This window comes from Cyanistes caeruleus, chromosome Z (assembly GCF_971803275.1).
Source record: "Cyanistes caeruleus chromosome Z, bCyaCae1.hap1.1, whole genome shotgun sequence".
Classification (NCBI taxonomy): Eukaryota; Metazoa; Chordata; class Aves; order Passeriformes; family Paridae; genus Cyanistes; species Cyanistes caeruleus.
Window position 1 is genome coordinate 23,390,500 of NC_141732.1, and position 27,963 is coordinate 23,418,462.

Sequence of the window (27,963 nt, forward strand, 5' to 3'; positions counted from 1 at the left end):
TCCTGTTCTCAATTTCACCAGGAAACCAGCAGAATGGATTCTCTGAAAAATTCTACTTAATAGTGATAGAGTATACACAAAACCATTCATTACTACATATGTGGCATTTACATTTGAAGGCAATTCCTGTCTCAATAGGTAAGCCCTCTTTCTTGTAGTTTTCTTTTAAAAAAAGCTGATGTCTAGTGAATATCTGCTGTTCAGTGTAATCTAAAATGTTTAATCTTTTTGAAAAGATTCTGTATTTAATTACAAGATTTTATCACAACCATTCTTTATTGAATACCTAATCTTCAGATTCTGAAACTCTTCAGTTCAGCCTGAGCTTGGAGTTTGGTATTTTTTGTGCATTCTGAGGCCAGATATGTTTAACTGGCTTTAATAGAGTTGAACAGTTAAGATGTTTTGCTTTTTGGAAGTTTTTGTTCTGCAATTTTTGAGTTTATGCACACGTTTTGAATAGGACTGTAGTCCGAAGCACCTAAGCATCAGTGACGCCATTACAGTTCTAAACAGTTTTGATGGTCTGAAATCTGCTGGTTCTCTTTCAAACTACCAAACTCTAAAACTATAAAGTTTTAAAGAAAGGTAAGATAAGCTTTGGTAGTTTTCTGTTGACATTTAAAGATTTTAAGAAACACAAATCTGATACCACTTACCAGACAAATCTGTTATAATGCATGTTTCTGTCATTTAAACTAAATTAGCATTTCTTACTGTTGATTTCAGATGAGAGAAAAAATGTTATTGCAATTAGTTTGTAAGTTAGTGAGAATAATAAAGATCTAAATTTTCTCATGTACTTATGTGAGGATGAAATTACTGACAAGGCTTTTCAGCAAATCAGTTGGAAATTTTCATGCTCCATTTCCATCAGTTTCATACTTCAGCTATTAAGTTTTATTAAAAAAGGGAAACATTTGGTTCACATTATCTGAGAAGCCTGTGTTTTAAGGAATAAATTAAAGCAGCTATTAAAACTTTTCTGAAAAATAACTTTTACCAATTTGTAAGCGAAGACATGAAGGTCTTAATTTAATCCTTCCTAGCGGCAGGTATTCTATGCTTACTTAAACCTCATTTTCAGTGGATAGCCACATACATATCTCTGACTGCAGTCTTGGCCTTTTAGGTCATGTTTTGATCTCAACGGCTCTAGAATCTCAGAAGTATTTAATGTGCGATGTCTTAGCATTTCTCTTTAAATCTGAATACAAGAATGCATTTCATTAAAATTAATGTAAAATTTTAAGTCAGGTTTGTCTGTCTCTTCTGGAACTATTAAAGTGAGTAAAATTACTTCTGACATTAAAAGAAATCACTTATCTTTTAAAATTAACAATACAAACTTTTTTTTTAGATGAAAAGATAGGTTCAAATCCACCTGAAGAAGCAACACAAACAGAAGAATCATATTCTTCACCAGATCCAGAGAAGATCCAATCACCTTTCACTCAGAAGTATCGGGCCTGTAGAGCAAATCTTCAGAGCACAAGCTGGCTTACTCTGTCTTCCAAAATGGTTTATAGTCAAGAGTTGAGTATGCCAGAAGGAGTAGAAATTATAAGTGTAAAGCCGTCAGCAGGTTTGTCATCTTTTTTTGAAGGACTAAAGCAGGGAATCTCTGACTTTCTGACTTTGGTTTTAAAATAGAAATGAAGTAATAGTAAGTTTTGGATTTGTTGTTAGAATTGAGTATGTATAGGTGAATCCAAAAGGTTTGCTGAAATGTACTTCCCCTGACTTAATATCTCAATCCTGGAACTAACACTAGAATAAAGCTCCTACTTAAGGTATAATTTTTACTATATTTCAGATTCTTGCAAAAAATAGAGTACTAGAAAAACAAATTTTGTTTTGCATTCATTAATGAAGTTTTTTGTAGGATCTGTACTTAAATGTGAAGGTTTTCGTCAGTAGTCTTTCTAAAACACAGTTTTAGATTTTTCAGTAGAGAAATGTTTGACAGAATAGAAAATATATTAATATTCCTGTTTAAATAGTATAATTTGACTCCTCTCTAGAGCACAGAATGCAGCAGTAAAACGGTAAAATGGCTTCAGAGTATTTTTGACATTTTGTCTCCTTTGTAAGGCCCTGTAAATGACTTCTTTGTGAGGAAGCAGTAGTACTTTTTTAATTTGGAGTAATAGAACGGTGGCTGAATAAAATTTTTGCTTTTTAGTATTTCCTCCTGTAAAAGTGTATTTTATTTCATTTTAGGACATCTCAGTTCTTCTTCCATATATCCTGTTTGTCGTGCACCTTATCTGCTGGCTACTTCCTGCTCTGATGGAAAAGTTCGATTCTGGAGATGCAGGGTTGTCACTGAATCATCCGCTTCCTCCATGCCACAATATGGCACAGAGAGTGATGTTAAATATATATGGGAAGAATGGCCATTACTGATTGAGGATGGACTTCCTAGTAGCAGTGCTATTCATGTTCCAGGGAGGCCAACTGATGTCAGCTGTGCACACACAAACAGATTAGCAGTAGCGTACAAGCAGGCAGCATCTAGAAATAGCCATCTTTCTCAAGATTTTGTGATGCATGTTAGTATTTTTGAATGTGAATCTACAGGGGGTTCTTCTTGGATTTTAGAACAGACACTTAATTTAGATGAGGTAGGCACCATGTTGGACTCTAGTGTTAGTGTTGATAGCGATTTAGCGGCAGATAGCCAGCAAGATACTTCTCTGTCTCATGGTGGGAATATTATACCCAACACCAAGCACTTGGTACACTTAGATTGGATGTCTAGGGAAGATGGCTCACATATTCTGACAGTGGGAATTGGATCAAAACTTTATATGTTTGGTCAGCTGTCTGGGAAGAGGCAAGAGCAAAATGGTAATGAGATTGTAGCAATCTCCCACAGTGGCAGTCCTAAGGCTGCAACCCTTTCTGGGTTTGTTTTGCTGCGTTGTGTTGACTTGGTTTCATCTGTGGAGGGGTCACCTCCTTTTCCTGTGTCCTTGTCTTGGGTGCGTGATGGCATTCTGGTAGTTGGAATGGATTGTGAAATGCATGTTTATTCCCAGTGGCAATCTCCTAAGCAGGAACTAGTTAGTACAGATTCCTACAGTGGAAGTATGCCATGCATAACTAGCTTAATGAAACAAAGCCAGTCAGCTGCCTCAGGTCTGCATCCACCAAAGAGAACCTTGACCAGATCTCTGACCAGCCTTGCACAGAAACTTAGCGGGAAAAGGTCTGCCTCTGATCTGTCTATGGAAATGGAAGATTCTGGTCTTTTTGAAGCAGCTCATACATTATCTCCAACTTTACCTCAGTACCATCCATATCAACTGCTGGAACTCATGGATCTTGGTAAAGTACGCAGAGCAAAAGCCATTCTGTCCCATTTGGTGAAGTGCATTGCTGGTGAAGTTGTTGCTGTAAATGAGTCTGAGCCTAATCACGACAAGAGGCTCAGATCTCTGACGATCAGTGCTAGTGGAAGTACTGCAAGAGATCCCAAAATGTTCAGCAAAACAGATACTACAGACTATGTTGAAATAGACTCTGTTCCACCACTGCCACTGTATGCTCTGCTTGCTGCGGATGATGATTCATCTTATTCCTGTTCAGAGAAGTCCAATAATCAGAATAGTCAAAATAAAAAGGATCTGCCCAATGACAGTTACGAAAATCTCTTCCAAAATACTGCTATAAGTACAGATGACCTTGTCACATTTGAGGCAGATGAGGACAATTCAAAACCAAAAGTAATTGATCTTTCTCAGTACAGCCCAACTTATTTTGGACCAGAACATGCTCAAGTTCTCTCTCGTCACTTGCTTCATTCAAGCTTGCCAGGTCTGACTAGGATGGAGCAAATGTCATTGATGGCCTTGGCAGATACAATTGCTACTACCAGTACTGACATTGGAGAAAGCAGAGATAGAAGTCAGGGTAAGTTGTCTCTTCCAAGATAAGTATACTACTGTGCTTCCCAGCCTTTCCTGGGACTTTTTACTCTTTTAGAATATTTTTGTGGCTTGTAAGATGATGATGAAGCTTCATTTCAAAGAATAATTCTTTCAAGACCTAATGCTTTGATAAAAATAAAATTTTCTTTTGCTACCGGCTAATGCTACTGTGAGTCCATCAGTCCAGATGCTATTTATATTGTGTTTTAATATTATATTTATATATATTAATTATTTAAATTTGTACTAGTTATTTTTAATCCACTTTTGAAGAGACAGTAATAACAAATATTTGTTGTACTGTGTAGAGAAATTGAGAAATAATTTGGTTTGGTTTTTTTAATATATAACACTTTTTGTTTCTTGCATTAAACACAACAAATAAACTTCAAGAGTTTTTATATTTGAAATTTTTTTCTTTCACTTCTCTTGAAGGGAAGAATTATGAACTTAGCTATTGTTAACATATTTAAAATGTTAGTAGTCACAAAATCATATTTCTTCTGATAAGACCCATGATACTTGGAGTAATTGCTGTAAAATGTGTCTTAAAATATTTATCTCCAGGTGGAGAGACTCTTGATGAGTGTGGTTTAAAATTTTTATTGGCTATCCGGCTTCACACCTTTCTGATAACTGCACTTCCTCCTGTGCATCGAGCCCAGCTGCTTCACCAAGGTAACCGATGTGTTTCCTTAGATGAGTTTTAGTGATGTAGCTGCACTTATAAGGGGTGTGCTGTTGACATGCCTCAGTGATTTAATTAATTGGGTTTTTTTAAGAAAATATTGTCCAATATGAATGAATGCTAGAGCGGAAAATGTCTTATTTGGTTTTTGGTGAAGGTCTTGGAACTGATTTTTTTTCTAGCAAGTTTTTAGTTGGTGGGGGAGTGTTCCTGTTTCCCCAAATTAAATGGCTTTCCAGTACCATGTTTTTCCAGTAACCTTCTGCAGGAATAATGTAACAGAAAACTGTACCTATTTATGTAGGAGTTTGGTACATATTTGGGAAAAAATTTACTACCGGGACATTAAATTTTTCTATATGCTTACTGTAATTATACAATCAACTATTTAATATAGGAAGGTTTTTTTTTGTATCATTTAACTAGTTCCATCCTGATACTGCAGATGACAACAAGATGGATTTGATGAGTCATATTCAGATCTAAAGGAGTGTCTATGATTACTCCTTTAGCTGTCATGACAGGTGATAGAGTTTTCAATCTCATGGTTTGTCATCCCTTAGTTGAATCAGAGGTTGGAATTTGCCAGGGCTGCACAGAAGAGTATTGCAGAGTTAGCCTTATGATAGAATAATTTTAGTTGAGATACTTCTGCTTCTGATGAGCTCAGAAATTGGTGAGTGAGAAGTGCTTCTGGGGCACATGCAGGAGTGTCCTTCTACAAGGAAGCGTCTGGCCCTCACTAGAGTTGCAATTATCCATAGCCAGCTATGTTGTGGCTTAATAGTTGTTGTCTTCCTCGTGAGATGTTTTAATTTCAAGTTTTCTTTTGTATGTCTATTTGCAAAGATGTTTTTTTCCTCTGATTATGTGAAACTTGTGCATTTTCTAATCCAAGTCAAAATGCTTCAATCTTTCAAATATCTCAAAAAATTTTGAAAAATACACTGCATCATGGCTAATCTTAGTGCCACTTACTATGCATATACTTGAGCTTCATAGAGAAACTCTGTTCTTTGCAAACTCACGTAGGGAATTTGCAGATGAAAAATTGTTTCCAGTTGAATGATTTTTCTGTAATATTTGATATGCAGTCCTAACAAATACTCTTAAATTTCTGTTGCCTCATCAGCAATGAATTTAAAAGTTCAAAATAAACAGAAATATTTCCCATCCCCTTGTCTTCAGGAGAATTAATAATGAATTTCTTCTGATTTTTTTTTTTTTTTAAATGTTTATTCTATAGGCTTATCTACGAGTCACTTTGCCTGGGCATTCCATTCTGTAGCAGAGGAAGAACTCCTGAGTATGCTCCCTGCAATGCAGAAGGGAGATCCAACATGGTCAGAGCTCAGAGCCATGGGTGTAGGATGGTGGGTTCGAAACATCCACAGCCTGCGAAAATGCATAGAGAAGGTAGAAACAGCGTTCAGCTCTTCTCCAGTGTTTTTACCTTCTATCTATGTAGTTTAAATTTTTTAGATAATGAAGTTTTCCTGAATGTTTCGTGCTGTATTTTTTTATATCTATACTTTTCTGTATCAAAATGAACTTCTGTATTTAGGTGTTTTTTTAGTACTTTAGGCTCCAAATTCCATTGTGGAGTACATGTTTTGCTCTTAAAATTTAATTGTTCTCCATTTTAAAGGTAACATTGTACAGTGCTTATTGTGGATGCTCAAGATACAGTTGGAGCATATAGTTGTTTTTTATAGCAAAATTGAGAAATAAGCTTCTTCTTAGAAACTTGTCAGATGTGGAAACAACTTAGACATTATATTTACATCTGTCTTGCAGACTGATTATTTTCCATGATAAAAAAGCCCTTCTATTGTTTTGTTTTGGCTTGGTGGTTTTTTTTGGTTTTTCGAGGGTTTTGTTGGGTTAAATATTTTAATCATCACAGTTGTGGCAAAAAGCCTAACCTCATTATCACCTCATTATCACTTGTTTTAAGCTCTTGAAAAGCCAAGTGTGTTGAGCTAGAAAATGGCATGCACAATATACTTTGACTACAAAGCACGAAATGGTAAAATGCATGTCTCTACTTTTACTTCAGTAATCATCACTTTATAAAACTTTACTGCCTTGCATTAAAAAAAAAATCCATGTATTCTGGGCCTGAGTTTAAGATTATCTTACATGGGAGTTGGACTATTCTTGCTGCCACTTACCCTTTTTTCTTTCCAACCTCCAAAAATAATCTATAACCAATTTTTCTCCTGTTTGTCACTCGTCCTGTTTTTCAAGATTCCATCTGTCCTTAATTAATTACCAGAACAACTAGTAAATTAATTTTGCTATGATATTAGAAACTGATTCTAGATATAGGGATTCCCATCTGATCTGAAAAATAGCTTCTAGAACTGCAAGAGCGTGAGCTAAAATGGGCTGTTTTATCTTCTCATGTTCTTACATTAGACTCATAATGACAGGAGGGTTCCTGTATTAAAGAGAGATTCAGGGCACTATGGGGTATGGGATGCCAGAAGCAACAAGAATCTCATTTAAGATGAATTTAAATTGTGTTTGTTTTCCTGCCTTTGAACTGTCTTCTCAGGTGGCTAAAGCAGCTTTCCAGCGAAACAATGATCCACTTGACGCTGCTATTTTTTACCTTGCGATGAAGAAGAAGGCTGTTATCTGGGGATTATACAGGTATTCAAGCTCTTACATGGAATTTCACACTTTAGTATAATTTTGGGGGAAAAAATTGAATGTGATGGTAATCCAAAGGAAGCACAAATATTTCCATTGAAAGCTGAGGTTTGATTTATAAAACTAGTCATTACAATGAATTGGTAGTTTCTAACCTTATATTTACTGAAGGAATTTAGTTGCTGTTTCTGAAGATAGATGCTGCAAGTTTTAGTCTCAAATATCCTGTAATTTCAGTTACTGCTTAATTCTGATATGCTTTTGAGGACTAGCAGTGTAGTGTGTGAAATGTCATGCCTATCCTTTACATAAGTGTTTGTTGTTAAAAGTTTTATCTTCAGTTCAGGGGACTGACTTAAGTCTTTTAACTGGTGTTTCATAATACAGCATTCAGTGTTGCCAACCTTGCGTTGCCACTTAAGAGCTCACCTGAAGAAAAAGAGATTTTACGTATTTGGATCAGGTTATTGAAAATACCATTGAGTTTTGTATTTACTGAAGTTTCTGCTATTTTAAAATATGTAGCCTTCTCAAGTCCCAGTGTGGTGAGAGCCTCTGCATTTCCTGATCTAAATATCTGTGTAAAATTATACTGACATCTGCAGGAATTAAGAACCATAATGCAAGTAATAAAAAGTAAAATGTTTTTATCAATTATGTTCAATATGCAGGTCCCAAAAAGATACTAAAATGACGCAATTTTTTGGAAATAACTTTACTGAGGACAGATGGCGTAAAGCAGCATTAAAGAATGCTTTTTCTTTGCTTGGCAAACAGCGTTTTGAACATTCTGCAGCATTTTTCTTGTTGGCAGGACACTTAAAAGATGCAGTGGAGGTAATAAATTTTTAATGTTTACATTGTTTAATTGTTTACAGTGTTTAATTGTTACATTGTCCCAAATGTACAAATATATTGAATGCAGTTTGCATCTTACATTGGTATGACCCCTGAAGCTTCTTATACTTCCCATTTGTGCTCTTCTTTCCCACGCCAAATGAGTGAAAAATCCAAAACCTTCATCTTTACATTTTGATTCCTTTTTAGCTGTCCTATTACTGATACTGAAAAGTGACATGGGTAATTTCTCTGCTCTAATACTAAGGGGCCTACCTATGATTAACTTCCTTTCAGAAGAAGAAGAAGACAGCACAATTTTTCATTATGAATTTCCAGACCTGGTGTTTTGGCAGAGATGTGGATTAGCTCCTAGAATCCCTTTACAAAAAACAAAACAAACAAAAATTATTTCCTGTGTCTGTTTGAATTACAAAATTGTGAGGAAATTAATCTCTTCATTAATGATAATGAAGGATTTGCTCTGTAAACCTCTGTAGCTAAAACAAACCAAATCCAAAGGTGGCATGTGCATACTGGCAATCATCTATTGAAGCTGGTTGATTTCGAAGATCTGTGTCATGCCATACTTAAACTGAAGAAATGCAAATCCTGCATGCAATACTTGGCTACACCTGTTCTGCTTAGTTCCTGCTCACTTTTTATGGAGTTGATAGACCTACTTTAATCTCAGCAGATTTATGCCACTTCCTGCCCTGTAATCATTTTGAACTGAGTAGAAATGACAGGGTTTGATCATTTGAATATGCTTATTTTTAATTAGGTCTGCCTTGAAAAACTGCATGACATTCAGTTGGCTCTTGTAATATCAAGACTCTATGAATCGGAGTTTGAAGTGTCTAGTACTTACAAATCTGTACTACAGAAGAGAGTTTTGGGAAGCGTGTCTACTGGAAAAGAGAGCTCAGGAAACATACACTGTGACCCTTTCCTGCGAAGTATGGCATACTGGATTTTGGAAGATTACAGCAAGGCTCTTGACACTTTGATTAAACATTCTGTTGAAGATGGAGGTAAGAATATTGGCCTGTTGAGTTGGTTTTAACTAACGGTTCACTTAAGCCACAGTTTATTAAAGTGTCATCTGAACCCAACCAGGTACCACACAGTTGCTCACCATTGTTGGTAAATATTGTTTTTTTAAGTGTAACTGTTGCTGTAGCAATGTATGTAGACTTTAACAGCAAACACGGTGACTGTATTGTTACTATCCTATATCCCATGAATGCATACTTTGTCCTTTAAGCATGTGAATATCAGGATAATGGAATGACCCTGCAGTAATGTAGCTGGTTTTCCAGAAGCAGTCTAAAGATAAAGAGACTAATCCACTTAAATTAATTCAACTCCATCACAGCCTAAGACAAAATTTCTGATAGCCTACTTACATAGGAGAGTCTGGAAGACAGCTGACTACAATAATAGGCTACTAACAGAAAGATTTTGATACTTGAACTGGTACGAGGAGGCCCATGTGCAGCCTGAAACAGCACACAAGCCTCCTAGAGCAATTCATTTCTGTGTTCACTTGCTGGCTTGATAGGCCTTCCAAGAATTAATTGTGTTATTTCCTAAAGGTAGTGTTTTCATTGAAGTTAAATGCTTGGTAGTTAGCTGGTTTCAGTCCTGACTACTGAGAGAAATTGAAATAAAGGCTCAAATACTTAGAATTGCATAAGTAATTTGTGAAACTGATTTCAGTAGAAGTTGCATGCCTCAGGAGATTTTGAGCAAATGAGGTATATAGTGTTTGTTTGTTGCTATCTTGGTCCAGTCTTTCCGTGTAAAATAATTTTCAAGTGTTGCTAGTTGTTCTGTGATCAGTTCAGTGGTGTCTTTCCTTATTTTCTTACCTACAATGTGCTTTTTCATGTAGGTCTCTCTGTTAACTGTCACCAGTTGTGCTATAACTCCTGGTATAGAGAGTAAGGATTTATTTCAGCTGTCCTGAGCTCTTTGAAAACCATGTGAATCATCTTATGCTGATGCTCATATGTCTTCAGGGATTTTTTTCTTGTGGACATGGAAATGAAATAAATAGGTGTTGCACTGCTGTGTAATTAGTTTATTTTTGTGTACTACTGCTATGGTTATGTACAGATGTTATGAATTTCCTGGTTTTATTGTAAGTTGCCTTTCTTTTAAGATGCAGACAAAATAAAAAATACTAATCCAATTTTTTAAAAGAGACTAAGAAAATATCTCTAAGATATAGCATCTTATTTTCTTTAGAAATGGAAGATGGAGACCTCAGAAATCTAAAATTAACAGAAAAGTCGTTTGACTTCAGTAAAACTGGTCTGACTGCAAGGAAAAGAAATGGTAGCGGTTTTAATACAAAAATGTCATGCCTGCTTCCCCACTATGGTTACTTTTACCAATGTTTGCCAATGTTCTTCCCACTGAGATATTGAAATTATAAGGTGCACAGGAGGGTGCAGTGAAGTAAACAGTAGAACAAATATGAAGTAGACAATAGGATTGATGCTATGACCTAAAAGTCTTCTGATGAACTTAGGATTTTGCAGATCGTTTATTTCATAGAGTGGTACATTTTCCTCATGCCACCATATCTTTTCAGATGAAGGAGATGGCTCATCAAGTTGCAACCCTGCAGTGTTTAACTTCTATAACTACCTAAGAACACATCCTCTGTTGCTGAGACGTCATTTTGGCTCTTCTGATACATCTTCCACACACATTTGCCTAACAGTGGAAAATGGATTAGCTGACAGAATCAACCTAGGTGAAAGACGGCTATTTTTCACCACTGCATATGCTCATCTAAAAGCTGGTTGTCCTATGTTGGCCTTAGAAGTGTTATCAAAGATGCCCAAAGTTGTCAAGAGATCGAAGTCATTCTGTAAATCCCCTAGCTTAGTGGATACTGATAAAGATTTCTCACCACATTCTCCAGTTAAAGAGTTTGAAACAAAAGATCAAGCTTCCAGTATTGACTGGTCACAGCCAGTATTCAATGGTCTAGGTTCATCTTCAGATTGTTCATCAGGAAAACATTCAAGTTCAACTCTTTCCTTTGATTGGAGCCAGCCAAGTGCTCTGTTCCAAGATGAGCAATTGCAACTGCAATCAGACAGTGATGAAAATGATGAGAGTGAAGATTCTTCCCTGGTAATGAAAGAGCTAAAACCTCTGAGGAAGACTGAAAAATTACATGAAACAAGTTCAAGCTTCACAGAATCTTTTAGTGTAGTTGATGACAAAGATATTCTAAGTCCTTCAGAAGATATCATTTCAGCACAACTGAAGTTTAGAGCATGCCTGAAAATCCTTACTGTGGAGCTTCGTACACTGTCCACTGGCTATGAAGTAGATGGTGGAAAGTTGCGGTATCAGCTTTACCAGTGGCTTGAGAGAGAAGTGGTAGCTCTTCAGAAGACCTGTGATTATGGTGTTGAAGTAGAAGACATACAGTCAGGAGTTAGAGGCATGCCAGCAGAAGCTACATTACATGAAAACACTGAAGACTTAGCTGCCCAGGAAAAAGCTACGCTGCAGAAAGAAGACTTTCAGAAAAGACGCCAATGGCTTCTGAAATACCAGTCTCTCCTCAGAATGTTCCTTAGTTACTGTATACTTCATGGCTCACATGGTGGAGGCTTGGCATCTGTCAGAATGGAATTAATTCTGCTGTTGCAGGAGTCTCAGCAGGTATGTGGCGGAGCTTAGGTTGTGTTTTCTCTGTGTCAGGTTTGTAGATTTATTTGAAAGTGTTTTGCAATACTTTTGAAATTTTAGTTTTAAAACTAAATTTAATAAATGTAAATATTTTTTTTATAAATCTATTTTTTTAATAAATCTAAATCTGTTTTAAACAGGTTTTTTTTGTACATTGCTTTTTTTTTATTGTTGTTTTTTAGAATCCTTTTCCCTCTTTCGAAGTTCAAAGTTCTTTGAAAAGTTCTTATGTTCCCTTAAAGAATATGTACTATTTCTTTGCGTGTGTGTTTCTTGCTTGTTTTTAGGAGCAGTCAGTACAGATGCCTTCCAGCCCTCCACCAGAGCAAAGCTCCATACCTCTCCTATTTGCTTGCACAGCTAGTGCCAAAACAGTAGTGGCTAATCCACTGCTACATCTGGGCAATTTAACTCACGATATATTGCATGCTATAATAAACCTTGATTCACCACCTCATCCAGATACTCAGAACAGCAAGGTACGTATTTTTTAACAGTTGTTTTGTTGTTGTTATCATCTAGTTTGCTGAAGTCGCAAATCTTTTTCAGACAGCATGCAAACTTCATGCTGTGCCTATCTGTGACAGATAATAAAACCATGAAACATAAACATTTTATGTAGTACTTATTTTGAGCTAAAAGAAATGTCCACTGATCATTACTTGTTGTTGAGGTGTTGAGCATCTGGTTCAACAAGCTGTTGTAGGTTGGCCTCTCTCAAAACAGGATATTTGTCCAAGAGGACATTTTTATGGAAAACATGTTGCACTACATCACCACCATAATATTTGTCTTTATGACAGTGTGTTCATTACTTCTGTTATGTTAATAGCAGATTCTGCATTTCATTCTTGGACCTAAGTAAAATTAAATGTCGAAGTATAAAAACTGATTGCCAGTGAAGTTCAGTAAACCCAGACTTTTTTGTGAAACAGAATGTGTTTCACACATTGTGTGAAAAAATTGTTTCAGAAATATTTCTCCTGTACTTAACCTTTGACTGGAAATAAAACTTAGTTTTTCCTGAAGTTTTATATGTTTTAAGGTCCCAAATAATTTCTCCTTTTACTAAGGATTTCTAAAGAACACTAAAAAGGTGGCTTAGTTCTTAATTAGCTTTGTTTTAGAGGGAACAAACAGATAAATATAATAAACTGGTTTTGTTTTAATGGAACCTTATTGATCAATAGATTTATTGACCAATAGCTACGTCTCTAGCTTTTTATCTTAGTGTGTTTTGTGATACATTGTGATACATTTTTTTTAAGAAAAAGATATCAGCTGTGTTAAAAGTACTGATCAGTATGATACTGAGTAAATTGAGTGTCCAAGAGCTGCACAAAAATTGGTCAAAAGCTAAGCTGCATTATAGTTTTCATTCTGAAATAAAGTCTTTGTAGTCTGAGGCAGCAAACTGCCACTGTTTTAGGGTGTAATTAAGTAGGACTGTTGTATACAGGCTTAATACATTGCTGTTTAATAATGTGAAACATTTCAGATAGAGCTGATCTCTGATTATGTGTTGGTGAGGCGAGTGAGTTTTCCCCATCCTTTTCATGGCGAGGCGATCTGATATAAATTTGTCTGAAGCAAAGTTTGGCTTTGTAAGTGCACAAGTACTTGCACCTTTCATGTCCAGTGTTTGTTACACATCTGTATGCAGAGTGAAAGGCTGTGATACTAACCAGAGCTCACTTTGGGTGTAATAAGTTCTGTAAAACTTTGTCTTACAGATATATGTAATGCATACCTTAGCAGCGTCGCTCTCTGCTTGCATCTACCAATGTCTCTGTGATGGCCACAGCTACAGGTAAAGTCTTTGAGAAGTGATGCATCTGTCTCATTGTGGTCATGATAATGCATAGGGCACCAGAAGACAGTCATCACACTTGCCTGCATCCATAAAGTGCTATCACTTGAATAGTTGTAAATGTAACTTTTTAAAATAAATATAATTTCCCTCTTCTCTGTTTCGCAGCTCATTCCAAGCAAATCAGTTCACTGGGACAGTGTACCAGACAGTCCTGTTAACTCAGCATCATTCTTTAAGAGCAGGAAGCTTAGAAGAAACAGTGACTCCCAACACATCACCTTCTCAGTGGCCAGGTATCTAGACTTGATTTGTTTCTTTCCTCTTAAGGAAAACTGAGTGATCTGGATCCACTGTAAGAACATGTGGCTATGAATTTCTAGTAGTATTTGTAACAGCTGTGTTGAGTTCTTTAATTAAAATGTTGTATTTTTTTTTTCAGAACATCTAAATTAGCTTCTGATTATTCACTAAGTCAAGTTGGTTTATATTGCTTCCTTAACTAAAAAGTGGTAGTGCTGGATATAGTAAAGAGAGAGCAACTAAGCAGGAGGTAGGGTGAAGTCATGTCCTGTGCTCTACTTGCTCCCCCTTGAGTATTCTACTTCCTGACTTCTAAGACAGACTGGGAGGGCTGTCTTAGCTTGTGCTCCAACTAAGAATTGTTTTACCTTTAGGACAACTTTTGAACTAACTTGAAACAACTAAAAAATGAGACATTTATTATAAATCTTGGTTTTCCATAGCTGTCAAATTAATGTCAGATTTTTAGGTAATACTTAGAGTGTGCTGAGATCAGTGGTGGTGAAACTACACTAGGGAGCTACATTAGAGGGAGAGTAATCGATGTAATACATCTAGTAATGAGCTTAAGTGTACAGCGCTAACTTAATGTAAGCATAGCCAGGAAATGTGCTTACTTATTATGAGAATTGTTTCTTAAATCATAAAATTTCACTTAAAAAATCTTCCTGGAGAGCCTGTAGCAGTGTTTGTATTTGATGCTATGCCATTTTTTTCTTTTCTGCCGTTGACACTGAATCTAGAGATTTTATAGAAAAGTTAGCTTGTCATCTGTTTTCTTGTTATTTAATTAATTGCAGGATTAAATTCCTGATGAGTGGGGCACAGAATTCTTAGCAGTTTTTTTCATGAATAACATCACCTTGAACCACCCCCTTTTTTTTGATAAATTCACATACTGTATGTGCAAACTGGAGAGCATGAGAAAAAGCAGAATTATTTGGCCATGACTATGTGCATTTTCACTTGTGTGCACAAAGTGTCACAGCTGAAGCCCCATCTGAAACTACAGCCTTTTGTGAGAGCATAAAAACACTACAAGATGTTTAGTACTTGGGTGAAAGAACACTTGACAGACAATGTGTACTGCAAGTTGATACCCGTGATTTTTGATTGGTTTTACCACTGAAAAGTAGGAAGATGTAATTACAGGATTTTAATGTAACTATAATAATTGAAAAGGTGTTAGACATTTCTTTAACCATTAGTCCAAACCAGGAAGCTATAAAACTAATAAATTGTTAAAAATTAAGAGCTTGCCTCTTTCTCATGAAGTTTTCAACCTAGGTTTCAATGTGTAGAACTTGGAATTTTTCCACATTAAAAATTACTAAGTTACAGTGCTTTCTTAAGTGCTTTCTTAAAGAATATGTTTATTTTACATAAACAGGAATGACGGCTCTAATGCATCTCTTGAATTCTGCTGGTGAGGAAGCCCAGCCAGGTCTCACAGTTCTACTTTGTGAAATTCTAACTGCGGTCTATCTCAGCCTGTTCATCCATGGCCTTGCAACACATTCTAGCAATGAGTTGTATAGAATTATGGCTCATCCACTCAACAACAAAATGTGGTCTGCTATCTTTGGAGGAGGAGCTCATATGCCCAGCAGAGGACAGCAGCAATTAAAGACAAAAACTGGTTAGTTCTCCTGTTTTATGTTTACTTGCATTCTGGGTTTTTTAAGAAAATTGTGATTGCTGAAAGCTTAATTACTTTAAGTATTTGTGTTCAATAAGAATTCAGTATGGTTTTGGATTTGCATAGAAAAACAAGAATTTGAAGTTAGTGGTGTAGAAGAGGATACTGAAGCAGAAGTGAATGCTACTGAAATAAGATTTCCAAGTAGCACAGCTGCTCTAATATTAGGAAGCTGATCTTAGAGAGTTTCCAATACTATTACAGCCTAGTTTTCTGTGTTTGTTTTAAAGCTTTCCAGTTCTCTCCTAAATGGAATATATTCCCAGTTTACAAATACAGTATGTTTTCTCTCTTTGACAGGTAGGCACTTCCCAATGCCTAGCCCACATCAGGTAGTAGTGTTCTCCATGGAATGCGTGGGGTTTTCCAAATCCCTCACCTCCTTCAGTACTCATAGTCCTACCAAACCTTCAGGCAAGATACTAGATTTAGTTCTAGGCCTTTACATGAAGTTTGCTATGTGTGGCGGTTTTTTTTGCACATGCAGAAAGACAGAAAAACTTCTGTTTGCAAGCCATGATATAAAAATTTAAAGTAAAATTTTTGTAATTAAAGAAGCACATAAATTGGGCATTTTTAAAAAAGAAAATTGTCAGCACTGTCGTATTCTTATGGCTCTTCATTTGAAATAAATACTAAATATAAAATTACTTTGACCATGGTTTGAAAAGATCAGAAGTGTTTCATATCTTTTTTGGAGAGCTGCTTGTTTTGCTTTTTGAATATAAGCATTATTGTGCATGTGGATTTGTAAGTGTTCATTTCAGACATTACAAGTGAAAGGTGTCTTGTTGATATTCTAAGAACCCTCTAGAAAAGCAAACAGTCTTCAAGTTTCAAATTCAGGTAATGATAAGTTATCATCAGGTCCAGAACAAATTACTGTAATGCTTTTATTTTTCATATAGTTATGTGCTTTTTAATTTAGTTTGACTTCTATTAAAAAAACCAACAGCAAAAATGCTACAATTAACTAAGTTTTTAAAGGAAGATTTTGTAAAGACAAATTTACTTAAACTCTGATGACTTCATAAATCACATCTGCACATATATGTAGAGAGATAAAACGTTATTTTTTATTTTTTTTAAAAAATATCATTTTAGATGTATGTTACATATCAAAAAGTCTTACCTTACATTTGTGGAAAATTGTAAATGTGGTCTGTTTAAGTATCTTCATCAAACTTTTAGAAAAATGTTTTCAGAGTAGAGATCTTTAACTGAAAGTGAGCTCTTATTCTAGATCTGATTCTCTGTGGAACTTTCTCTGTGGTACTGAGTAAACATTTCTCTCTATCACTTGAGTAAAGTGAATATGTTTGCTGTTACAGAATTGTCAGAAGCCATAACTGGCCATTCTGTTAGCTAGGTGTTTGTAACTGTATACTGAGCTGTGTTAATACTACTGCTGCCACTGCTTTAAATTCCTAAGTATTTTTACAACGAAGTGTATTCTGAAATGTATACGAAGTATAGCCTATCTGCTGCATGTTTTTCTGAGGAAGGAATGCTGGCTGGCTGATGGCAGGTTTAATGAAAATATTGCTGGAAGAATCCAGAAGCTCAAACTAAAAAATAAAGGGAAAAAGGAGCATTTTTAAATACGAGTTTTTAGGGATCATCACTGAAAAAGGGACCTAGACGTATTTTGGAGTCTCTATCTTTGGAGTTACTCAAAAACTTGAACAAACTAGGCCATCAATTAAGTCATCCCTGTTCTGAGCAAGGGGTTGGACTGGGTGTCCTTCAGCCTATGGAATTCTAGGATTCAGTGGGCTATTTTTTTTTTTTTTCCAATGTGTGTTTATGTAAAGCAAATCTGGGGGAAAGGTATTTCTCCAAAGTTCTTTCTCTGTCACATTGAAAAAAACGGTGGAAGGAGAAAGGAAAAAAAATAAGATATTCAATGAAGCAGAAGGTCTAGGATTAAAATCAACTATATTCTTGTGCTTTTATTGTTTCTTTATTGTTTCAAATACTGAGAAATTACTGGAATGCTTGTTCCAGTGAACTGTGCCATATTCTTCTGTACTATTATTTGGATTTTTTCTATATCTTACCATTTTGTTATGCATAACTAGACTCTTTTCCCTTATGTTTACTTTTAGGTTTTTGTGAAATGCTTCCACTCTTAAATGGAGATCAAAAGCTAAACATTCTGAACACTAATAATTCTAATACAATTAGATTATGCATGTCCTCCTCCTTGCCTCCCTTCCAATCCTTTAGTACATATCTCAATGTGGGTGCAAGTGATCTCCAGGTTTGAACCTTATTTTAAAAGATCATAACTGTAGGTACAGCATTTGCCAATCAAGTTATTTCTCTTTCTGGCCCTTTGCTTGTGTTAATTTGAGCATGTAGTAGCTTTGAATATAAAATTTCACTTTAGTAAATATGATCTTTTTCTTAGACTAAAATAGTAAAAACAGGAACCAAAAACCTGGTAGTCTTAAAAATTCCTAACCCCTATTAGGAATTAGTTTTTTATTAAAAACTTGTTTTAGTGCCTCTGTCACATAAAGATCAGACAGAACAAAGCAGTTGGAATGCTTTCAGATCACTATAGTTTTCAACCATGTTTCTTGATTTTGCAGTTGCAGCAAATGATTTTGGCAAACAGAACTAGCACGTGATGTTTGTTTTCCAAGAGGCAGTTACTATCTGAAAAATAGCCTTGATCTTTTTAGAATCACATTTACCATATTTCTCTTGAAAACTACCTTAGAAAACCATTTTATAATTTAAGTCTAAATAGAGATGGTAAGTTCTCTATCATCCAGAAATTTCTTAAGGAAGAATTTGACCTTCGCTTTAACAGTTATAAATCCATAATTTCATTTCATACATTCAATTATTCCAAGCTGCAAGAACAAATGAAGAGAAGTTGAAAGCAATTTGTCTTTTAGCTCTTCCTGGGAAGGTGGAAGAGAGGTAACAGATCTTTTGATTATCATTGCATGTCTTAGAACCTGGCAGAAATGAAAGGATTTTCCTTGTCTATTTCCCTGTCCCTTTCCTGGGAAATAACATAAATTTTACTTTTGACTTACAAGTAAAATGGGAGCAAAGATAAATGCTTGAAATAAATATATATATATATATATATATTTAATTAGAAGTATATAAGAAACTTTAAAGCGTTCTAATTGGTAGTTTAAATCCCAAATGATGGTCAGAATTTTAATGTAGTTAATTTCTATTAGAATGTATAAAAAGAAATTTTCATTGGTAGTATATTTCAAACCACTTAGGTAGTTGTTCTTTCATTTGCCTTACATACTGATTTTTTTTCAGTGGCTAGCCTGCAGTATTCTTAACAAAGAGTGATCCAACAGAAAGGAATAAAATACTTTTAAAAAGTGAAACACTTGCTTTTTGAATTCTGCTTAGGCCTATACTTGCTCATTTCTCTATCATGCAGCACTTACTCCTTATTTCATGCCTAGTGAATTTCTTTTTTTTTAAGTAGTTGCTAAAAAATAGCTAAAAATTCATGGTGATGCATGTGCATGCTCCTTAATTGATAAGCTTTAAATAATGAAGTTAAAATGCATTGTACTGCAGTTATTGTGGTTTTGACTTTTAGTACAGGTAAGTGGATTTCAAATACTATCCCTAATGCAAAAAAAAGAATTATGATACAGTATAGAAGTGTGTCACGTAGTTTTATGATATTCCTGTTTCAAGATGAAAGATGGGATGTCTTAATCTTTTATTAGATTACCTATGTAGATTGTGTTGTGGCTGTTGTGGTTTAACCCCTGCCATCAGCCAAGCCCCAGGCAGCCACTCACTCATTCCCCCACTGGCAGGGCCATGTAGGGAATGGGAAGGGTAAAAGATAGAGAAAGCTTATGTATTCAGATCAAGATGATTTAATAGCAAAAGCTGTGCACACAACCAGAGAAAAATGGGGGATGAAGTCACTGCTTCCCACAGGCAGAAAAGTGTTCAGCCACCTCCAGGAGAGCACAGCCCCATCATGTGCATTAGTGACTTGTGAAGACAAACACCATCCCTCCAAATGTCTTCCACCTTCCTCCTCCTTACCCCACTTTAAGCACTGGCCATGATGTCACACAGTCTGGAACATCCCTTTGCCCAATTGGGGTCACCTGTCCCAGCTGTGTCTCCTCCCAGCTTCCCAGGCACCCCCAACATTCTCGCCAGGGTGGGAGTACAAAAGCAGAACAGGCCTTGGCTCTGTAAGCCCTGCTCAGCAAGAACAAAAACATCTCCATGTTATCAACCCTGTGTTCAGCACAAATCCAAAACACAGCCTTACAATAGCCACTTGTGAAGAAAGCTAACTACTCCAGCCTCAAGCACCACAATAGTTCAACTGCTTGTGAAGAAAATGTTTGCCTTCATACACAGTCAAAAATCTTTCTGAATCTTTGCATAACATGTTTATTCCTGGTTCAGGAATGACAATGAATAAATTCCGTTGACTAGTGTGAATGCAGAGAATTTGTCCCTTAGAAGAAAACAAATAAAAAATGGTGAGGTATGAAAAACCTGGAAGTTTTTTAAAAAACATGTATTTAAATCTTACATGGCTCAGTTGGCTCAGTTTGTGTTATGAGCAATTAAGTGTTATATAGGGAAATAAGTGTTTGTAAATTACCACTGTTTTTCTTTTGTTTAGAGTGTTAGACCTTCTTTTTCAAGTGATTGGAATGCCCATAAGAGTTTTGAAGGACTTAGTCTTTCAGGCACCTATCAAGACTAGAAAGTCTCCTTTGGATAAAACATCAAAAAAATAAGGGTATAGGACATACTTCGTGGTAGTTCACTCTAGGAGCAGACAGGTCTGCTGGCTCTTCTTTTGCCATCCCCAGCATTATTATAGGAGAAGGTAACTTTGGGAGCTTCAGTGGTTGTTAGTTTTGTGGGCCTTTGGTAGCAGAGGGGAATAGGAAAGTTAAAACAATACAGAATCCATTTGCATTTGTAATGTTCATGTTAGTTCACACTTGCAACCAGTGTGGCCCAACATGGTGCTTGAACTCGGTGATAGACATATCTGTCCCTCAGGTGAGCTTTTTACACCTACAGAATTGCTTTCCTGGCTCCTGTTTACTACTGCTGTTAGATCACAAGGTAACCAATACTCCCCTCTGCTTAAGAAAACTGACTCATCAGCTAAATCGGTGTTTGAAGTTTTGTGGACTTCAAAACAAAGTTCAAAAAAATCAACTTCCTTTTTATCTTTATATTTAAGCTTTCTTTATTTTACTTATGTCTTGAACCCACTCCTCTGTTTCACTGTAGAAACTGATCTATGTACATTACATGTATCTACTTGAAAACAGAATTAAAAATCTAAAAAAATCCCAACCAAACAACAGCAAAAAACCAAACACAACCTCCACCTTTTGCAATTAAGTAAGAAACTGATTCAAGTTCATTTTCTCTGTTATGACAGAGCAAAAAAATCTCCAAATATAATTTCTTTTCTCCGTTATCGCTTTCACTTCTGATGTGTTCTGGAGAGTCAGAACACTAACAATTGTTGGTGACAGGTGGCAATTGGTATCATTCCTCCTCTACTAATAGAAAGTACTAGAATATGATTCCTAACAAGATCCAGGATGATTTCAAGGTGATATCAGGTGATACAAATGTGTTAAGATATTCCTGAAAGCTTGAATGAGCTATTTCCTTCAGTACTGGAATAATCAAGAATGGAAGTAAAATCTTCCATTGACACTTAGTTTGAAAAAAGTCAGTGTTGGGACATGCAAGGGAACCTCTCTACTCTTAGGAGTTAGGGTATTACTGCAAATGATTAATTCATCCCTGTTTAATAAGTTGTATGTTAGATTGTGTTACTTAAAATATGATCTTTTATATTTGCTGGAGAAAAGTATTGTCAGGCCATAGGGGTTTGGCAGAACTGTACTATTTAGAAGAAAATTACAGATCTTCACTAGAGAGAGACATGGAGTTAAAAATGGGACTATGAACAGCAACATTACATATTTGCAATATATATTCTGAAAATCAAGTCTCCTGGCTTGTCTTAAAAGCAAGCATAATCAGCATTCAGTAGTTCCTAGTAAAGCAGTTGAGTTTTGAAAGATAGTTGCTTGAGCAATATTTGTCACCTGTGTAAGAAGAGATCTTCTCTTATGGGTGTATTATTTGTGCAGGGAGTTTTTACATTCTGGAGTTTTAGTTATATATAAATTTTGTGTATTTGAGGATTAACATTCTCTATGTTTAGTGGTTACAGAAATGCTAAGATAAAATTCTGAAAACTTGTAATGGTGAAATTTTTACATTTCATTATGAATCCCTTTATTGAAAGCAAGAGGAAGGTAGAGCAGAAAGTTTAAAGCAACATACTCTGTTTTCTTCTTCCATAGATGATGGAGAGAAACAGCAAAAACATTACAGGCTTTCATCAAAAACCTCTCCAAAAGAGAGTTCTCAGTTGCCTACGTTGCCACTGGTAGACCAACAATCATCATCTTACAAAGAAAGATTTATTCCTCCTGAGCTTAGCATCTGGGATTATTTCATTGCAAAGGTAATTTTTTTGTTGACAATTACATGTCTCTTATCACTTCTGGATGGATAGTTATTCTCTTCTTAGTCATTATTCTAGGTACTAATGTGATAGAATCTGCTTGTTTTTATTGCTCATATTTAGCTTTTTCTAAAATGCAGCCTATGCATATTTTTGAAACAGCTTTCTTGAAGGCTGTTTTTATTAAATTAATTTTCAGATTATGGTATGAACAAATTGTGTTGATTTTTATAATTACCGAATACAATTGTGTAGTTAATTACAGGTCAGCTGTTTAGGTGAACAAAGAAGTGCAAGAAGCATTTATTGGCTATTTTAGCTGGATGAAATGCATTTGCATACTGGAAATCAAGTTATATTGCCTTGTTAAGTCTGCCTTGTGGCAGATCTTTCTTTGTAGAAAGTTAAATACTTCTATGGAGTTGTATGCACATTTCTATATCAAGTGTTATATACATAAGCAAAATAAATTAGGTAAGTGTATTTTAGGAGCAAGGACAAAAAAGAAAATGCAAATACTGAATAGCACAGTGAGGCAGTGATAGTGGGCTGATCATAAATATTGAATACTGTAGGGAGAGGATTGGATTTCTCTGACCGCTTGGAAGAACTGAAGGGAATACACCGTGATGGTCTTGGCTTCTCTCTGACAAGTTCATTTGTCCCACATCTGGTTTGGTATATCTTGCATGAAAATAAAAACAAGATTTAGGAAACTGTTTTCATCTTCAACATTAGAATTTTCAGTAATGTAAAAAATAGTTAAGGTGTTAAAATATGTAGTGCTTATGGACAATTATCCTTTTCATGAGATACAAACTCCAAATGTTACTAAACTGAGTAAGAGGATATGTCTGATTACTATAATTCAATTTTTAAAAGGAAATTTAGAATGAGATGTTGGCTAGAAGATATTTACAAAATTTTGTTGAAATTTTAGCCATTTCTTCCATCGCAAAGTAGAGTGGAATATGATTCAGAAGAGAGTCAGGAAAGTGATGAAGATGATGAAGACAATGATGGAGATACATTTGCGTCAAATTCACATAACCAAGAGCATTCTAATTCAAATTCTTACAGGTAAATAACTCTTTAGAATGCATATTTTGACATTTTGCCATAGATTTGCATTTGTTTTTTTATTTCTGAGATAATATACCAATTACTTGATATTTCAGTGTACTATCTAGACTTAGTAGTTAATTTTTCACAATAATTATTGTATTCATTTGATTAGTATGTGGTATAGTGATTTTTGAATTCAAAGTACCTATAATAGTCTAAAGTATGGTTTGTAGTTTTCAGCAGTTTATAATGAGGATTTGAAGCTCTAAATTTAACACCTTATACTGAATAAGTGAGAAAATAATTTTCCTATTAGTAAATGACTTACTAGTGCTTTCTTGTTAGTTGGTCACTGATGAGATTGGCAATGGTTCAGCTGGTACTTCACAATTTGAAGATTTTCTACCCTTTGGCTGGACATGATCTTTCAGGTAATAAGCAGCAGAGTTGTCTCTTCGTACCTAATTAGCACATTTAAAATCAGTAATATGTTGAATAATATACCTTTGTTGTACCTTTTAGTTCAGAAGTCCTTAGTTTTTCAGTGATATGGGAATAAATGTTCTGATACTGTTTATCTTCCCTGTATATTTATGAAATGACATGGTGGGTGGCTAAGATGAATGGGTGAGAAAGAATGCTCAGGTCTCTGCATACTTATGCTTTCTTTGCTTCTTAGTCACTCATAAGAATGTTTGAAATAGGTATTTCCTGGAGGAAACATTATAATTTTTTTGCAATTGATGGAACATAGTTCCGCATCTTTGTTTCATAGAATCATAGAGTGGTTTGGTTTTGGATGTTACCTAGGTCCGATCCTGCCCACCATATCATGAATAGGGACATCTTTTACTAGCTGGTGTTGATCAAAGCCTCATCTGATGTGACTTCCCACATCTAGGGCATCCACAACCTCTCTGGAAACTGGTTCCAGTGTCTCACCACCTTCAACCTAGAAATGTCTTTCTTTTGTCTAATCAAAATGTACTTGCTTGGTGTGAAATCATTAGTCCTTGCCCTATCACTGGCCTTGTTAAAAAATCTCTTTGTGTCTGTCATGTAAGTCTACTTTAAATATTGAAAGGCTGCTATATTATGTCCCTAGAGCCTTCTCCAGTCCAGAGTGAACAACCCCAACACTCCCAGCCTGTCTTAACAGGAGAGGTATTTCAGTCCTCTGACCTGTTTTTGTGGCCCTTCTTTGGATCTCCTCCACAGGTCCCTGCCATTCCTGTAGTGGGGGCCCCATCCATGGATTTGGTGTCCCAGGTTGAGTGTCACAGGAGCAAATTAAAGAGGTCAAATCCCCTCCCTCACCCTCCTGGCTGCTCTTCTTTTGATGCAGCCCAGTGGGCTTTCTAGGATGTGAGACAGGTCATGGCAAATCTTTAATCCTCTGGCATCCCCAAGTCCTCCTCCACAGGGCTGCTCTCAGTCTGTTCATCTCTCTGTTTTGATACTGGTGATTGCCCTGATGCAATCTCATCCTTGATGAAGCCTGTGAGGGTCACAGGGGCCCACTGCCCAGGCCTGCTAAGGTCCCTGAGGGTGGCATCCCTTCCCTCCAGGAAATCAGCTGCACCTCTCACCCTGGTGTTCTCTGCCAGCTGCCTGTGGGTGCCCCTGCCTGTGTCATTACTGGAGAGATGGAGCAGTACCAATCCCAAGGTACATCCCTGAGGCATGGGACTTGCTACTGATCTCCATTTGGACATTGAACCATTGAATGTAGCTCTTTGGGTGCTGGAATTCAACCAGTTCCTCAGCTGTCAAATAGTCCATCCTTTTTGCAAAGATGATGTGTGGGACATTGTCAGAGAGGCCTTACAGAAGTTAAAAGTAAAAAGACATCAGTTGCTCTTTCCTTGCCCTCCAGTGCATTCAGTTCACAATAGAATGCTACTAATAGATTGGTTTGGCACAATTTGCCCTTTAGGGTGGTGTGTCACCATTCTCTTACTACTTGCCTGCCGTCCATATACCGTGACAGCTTCCAGAAGGATGTGTTTCATAATTATATGCTCCATGATTTAATTTCTCCAATATTGGAGAAATCTGTTCCTTTTTTTAGCAATAATAGTCCTAAGCAGTTCATCTTTTTATACTTGCAAGTATCAGCTTAAGGTTGGGACAAAGCTTATTTGTGGAGATACTCAAAATAAACTTCAGCCTTCCCCTTCTGGAATTAAATTTATCAAGGTTATAATAGAAAGGGGAGGGGTTTTATTATTATTTACTTGTCTTTCTAGAGCTTCCTGTTAGCTCCCCAATATGCCATGCAGTTTTGAAAACTTTGCAGCGCTGGGAACAAGTTCTTCTCCGACGTCTTGAGCTGTATGGGGGTCCACCTCAACATTATATTTCAATTCATGCGTCTGAAGATGCTCTTGCTGCTGGTCCTGCATTGCTTCGCCACAAAACTTTACTTGAGCCTACAAACACTCCTTTCAGGTGAGTCTAATTTCTGTAAATGCTGACTGTAATATTTTTGATATAAATCAAGCATTAGGTTGCTAGTGCATGTTTCACAATTAATATGTGAAATGAAGGGCACATGTCAGATTCCATGCATCTCTGATCCAAAGCAAAAGCAGGAAAAATGTTCCATAGTTTCTGGTTTTTGAAAATTATTTTACTTAAGCTTAACATGGATTTTGAGTGTCTCTGGAAAAAGTATGCTTGACAATAAAATAGAGAATAAAACATTTGCCTTGGGATATAATTATTAGTGACAGTGAATTAAATAATTGCCCCACCTTCAGAGGTAATAAAATACCTCACAGTCTTGTCAGTATTCTTACCTAAAATCAGAGAAGAAATACTTATTTATAATATTTGCATAGTTATGACTTAACACAATTGCATGTTCAGCCAGAAAAGTGTGCTCAGTCTTTTAAGTTTTAAGCCTATTTTGCTCTTCTCCTAATCCATATCTCACAGCAAGAAATGAGTAAGTACCCTGGTGATTTTAGCTAGTGCTAAAACCCACCACAGTCTGTTAAAGTGTAATTCTTATAATGGATTTCTGCCTTTTTCATTTTACTGTCACTTGTGGGTTCAGAATACAGAAAGTCTTGCTTTTAATTGTATTTTTTGACCATTCATTTCATCATGATCATACTTTCAGTAACTTGAGTTGATTAAAAGAGACAGGTTTAACATGTATCTGCTGTCTGAAATTATTTTTAAATTACCATTTTCAGCAATTCAGAGTCTGATGGGTTTTGACTCGTCATAAGCAGCTATATTGGTAGCTGTATTTGTATTTATAATTTCTCTTATAAATTATATTTTATATATATTATGTAATATGTAAAAAGATATTTTATATACTTCATATAAAATAGATAAATATATAGTATATTTATATGTTATATAAAATTATTTTATTATTGGTATTTATAATTTTTAATTTTTAATTACAATTATAATTTATATTTTTTGCTTGAGTGTGCCATTTCTAGGGATAAGCATTTCAATTCTGATGTAATTCTACAGGTTTTCCAGTTTTGTTACTGAAAAAATCATGGATCTTTCAGAGAAGTTACATAGCTGATGATGTGTTCCTAGCAGGAAGTGTTAGTCATTCATTGTACTTGTGAAAGGACTACTCTTTAGGACTAAACAGAAATGATTCACATTGTAAAGAATGAGCTGGACGAATAATAATCTGTATGCTGCTCTTACCATTGTGTAATCTCTTAAGGAGATTTTCCCACTTGTCCCAGGATAGAAGGAAAATATGTTACATACTCTGTTTCTTCCTTTTCCATCTCCTGTCACTTGTAGATTTTTCCAGAAGAGGATATTAAAATGCTTTTTTGGATAGGTCTTGTGTACTGCCTATGGCCCTGTAGTTTTGCTTCAGCATTTCTTCTGACTATTGTTTGATTAGATTATAAAATACTGCACTCTTGCATAAGTACAAACCTGATGGAAATATTTATTCAAATTTGTTCTGTAGATCTAGTAGTCATGTTGCGCTGTCTGTGAAGAGACTCTGGCAATACTTGGTCAAACAGGAAGAAGTCCAGGAAACTTTTATCAGAAATATTTTTACAAAGAAGCGATGCCTAAATGAGGTTGGTATGGTATAAAAAAATATAGAAAATACTGCAGGTCAATCTGTCAACTTTTATTTAAGTTATTTGGGGCTTGTTTACTTTTGTTGTATGAAGGGTTAATGTACATGTCAATGACTCCAAATCTACAGTATTTCATACAAAAAATACTTGTTCGTTGTTTTATAGAATACAAAAATAATTAGAGTTTGACTGTGAAATGACAACTAGCACAATGTTTCTGCAGTCAATCTCTTCTTTATAATCAGTATAAAAGCTGCCTCAAAAGAATGACAAAATGGACTGTTTCAAAGATTACAACCAGTAATCTAATGAACCAAAGCACTGGAAGTTTTAGTTTGTCCCTACTAATGCCATCCTGGCTTTTATCTACTGCTACCATAGCAGTCATGTTATGATTCAATTTTAATAAGAAAAATGCTCATACAGCAATTACTGATCTGTCCGTGATTATTTGTCCCAGTGTCTAGTTGGATTCCAGCTCCAGATGCAGTTAAATGTTTTTCAATTTTGGTTCCTTAATGAGGTTTTGGATTTTTTCTCTCACTTTAATTTTTTTTCTTACTTACCCCTGCTCCCAGTTTTAAAAGAATTGCTGGTATTACAGAAAAACTGTGGTGTAGCAGAA

The 27,963-nt window shown here is 35.7% G+C and overlaps 1 protein-coding gene across 4 annotated transcripts in view; it reads left to right on the forward strand.

The window, feature by feature from the left end:
- The window catches only part of DMXL1 (Dmx like 1), a 78,659-nt gene that overhangs the window by 34,989 nt on the left and 15,707 nt on the right, over nt 1-27,963 (forward strand). For 2 of the 4 annotated variants that reach the window (XM_086868508.1, XM_086868504.1), the window contains exons 16-34: nt 22-138; nt 1,361-1,585; nt 2,224-3,918; nt 4,503-4,613; nt 5,870-6,039; nt 7,184-7,281; nt 7,953-8,118; nt 8,903-9,152; nt 10,721-11,811; nt 12,126-12,317; nt 13,572-13,648; nt 13,817-13,944; nt 15,342-15,590; nt 15,951-16,064; nt 22,025-22,188; nt 23,129-23,268; nt 23,599-23,684; nt 25,503-25,704; nt 27,218-27,335. In XM_086868508.1, the coding sequence (XP_086724634.1) occupies nt 22-138; nt 1,361-1,585; nt 2,224-3,918; nt 4,503-4,613; nt 5,870-6,039; nt 7,184-7,281; nt 7,953-8,118; nt 8,903-9,152; nt 10,721-11,811; nt 12,126-12,317; nt 13,572-13,648; nt 13,817-13,944; nt 15,342-15,590; nt 15,951-16,064; nt 22,025-22,188; nt 23,129-23,268; nt 23,599-23,684; nt 25,503-25,704; nt 27,218-27,335 (5,393 nt within the window). The remainder of the gene's footprint in view (nt 1-21; nt 139-1,360; nt 1,586-2,223; nt 3,919-4,502; nt 4,614-5,869; nt 6,040-7,183; nt 7,282-7,952; nt 8,119-8,902; nt 9,153-10,720; nt 11,812-12,125; nt 12,318-13,571; nt 13,649-13,816; nt 13,945-15,341; nt 15,591-15,950; nt 16,065-22,024; nt 22,189-23,128; nt 23,269-23,598; nt 23,685-25,502; nt 25,705-27,217; nt 27,336-27,963) is intronic. The other 2 variants (XM_086868505.1, XM_086868507.1) reach the window with 1 other exon arrangement.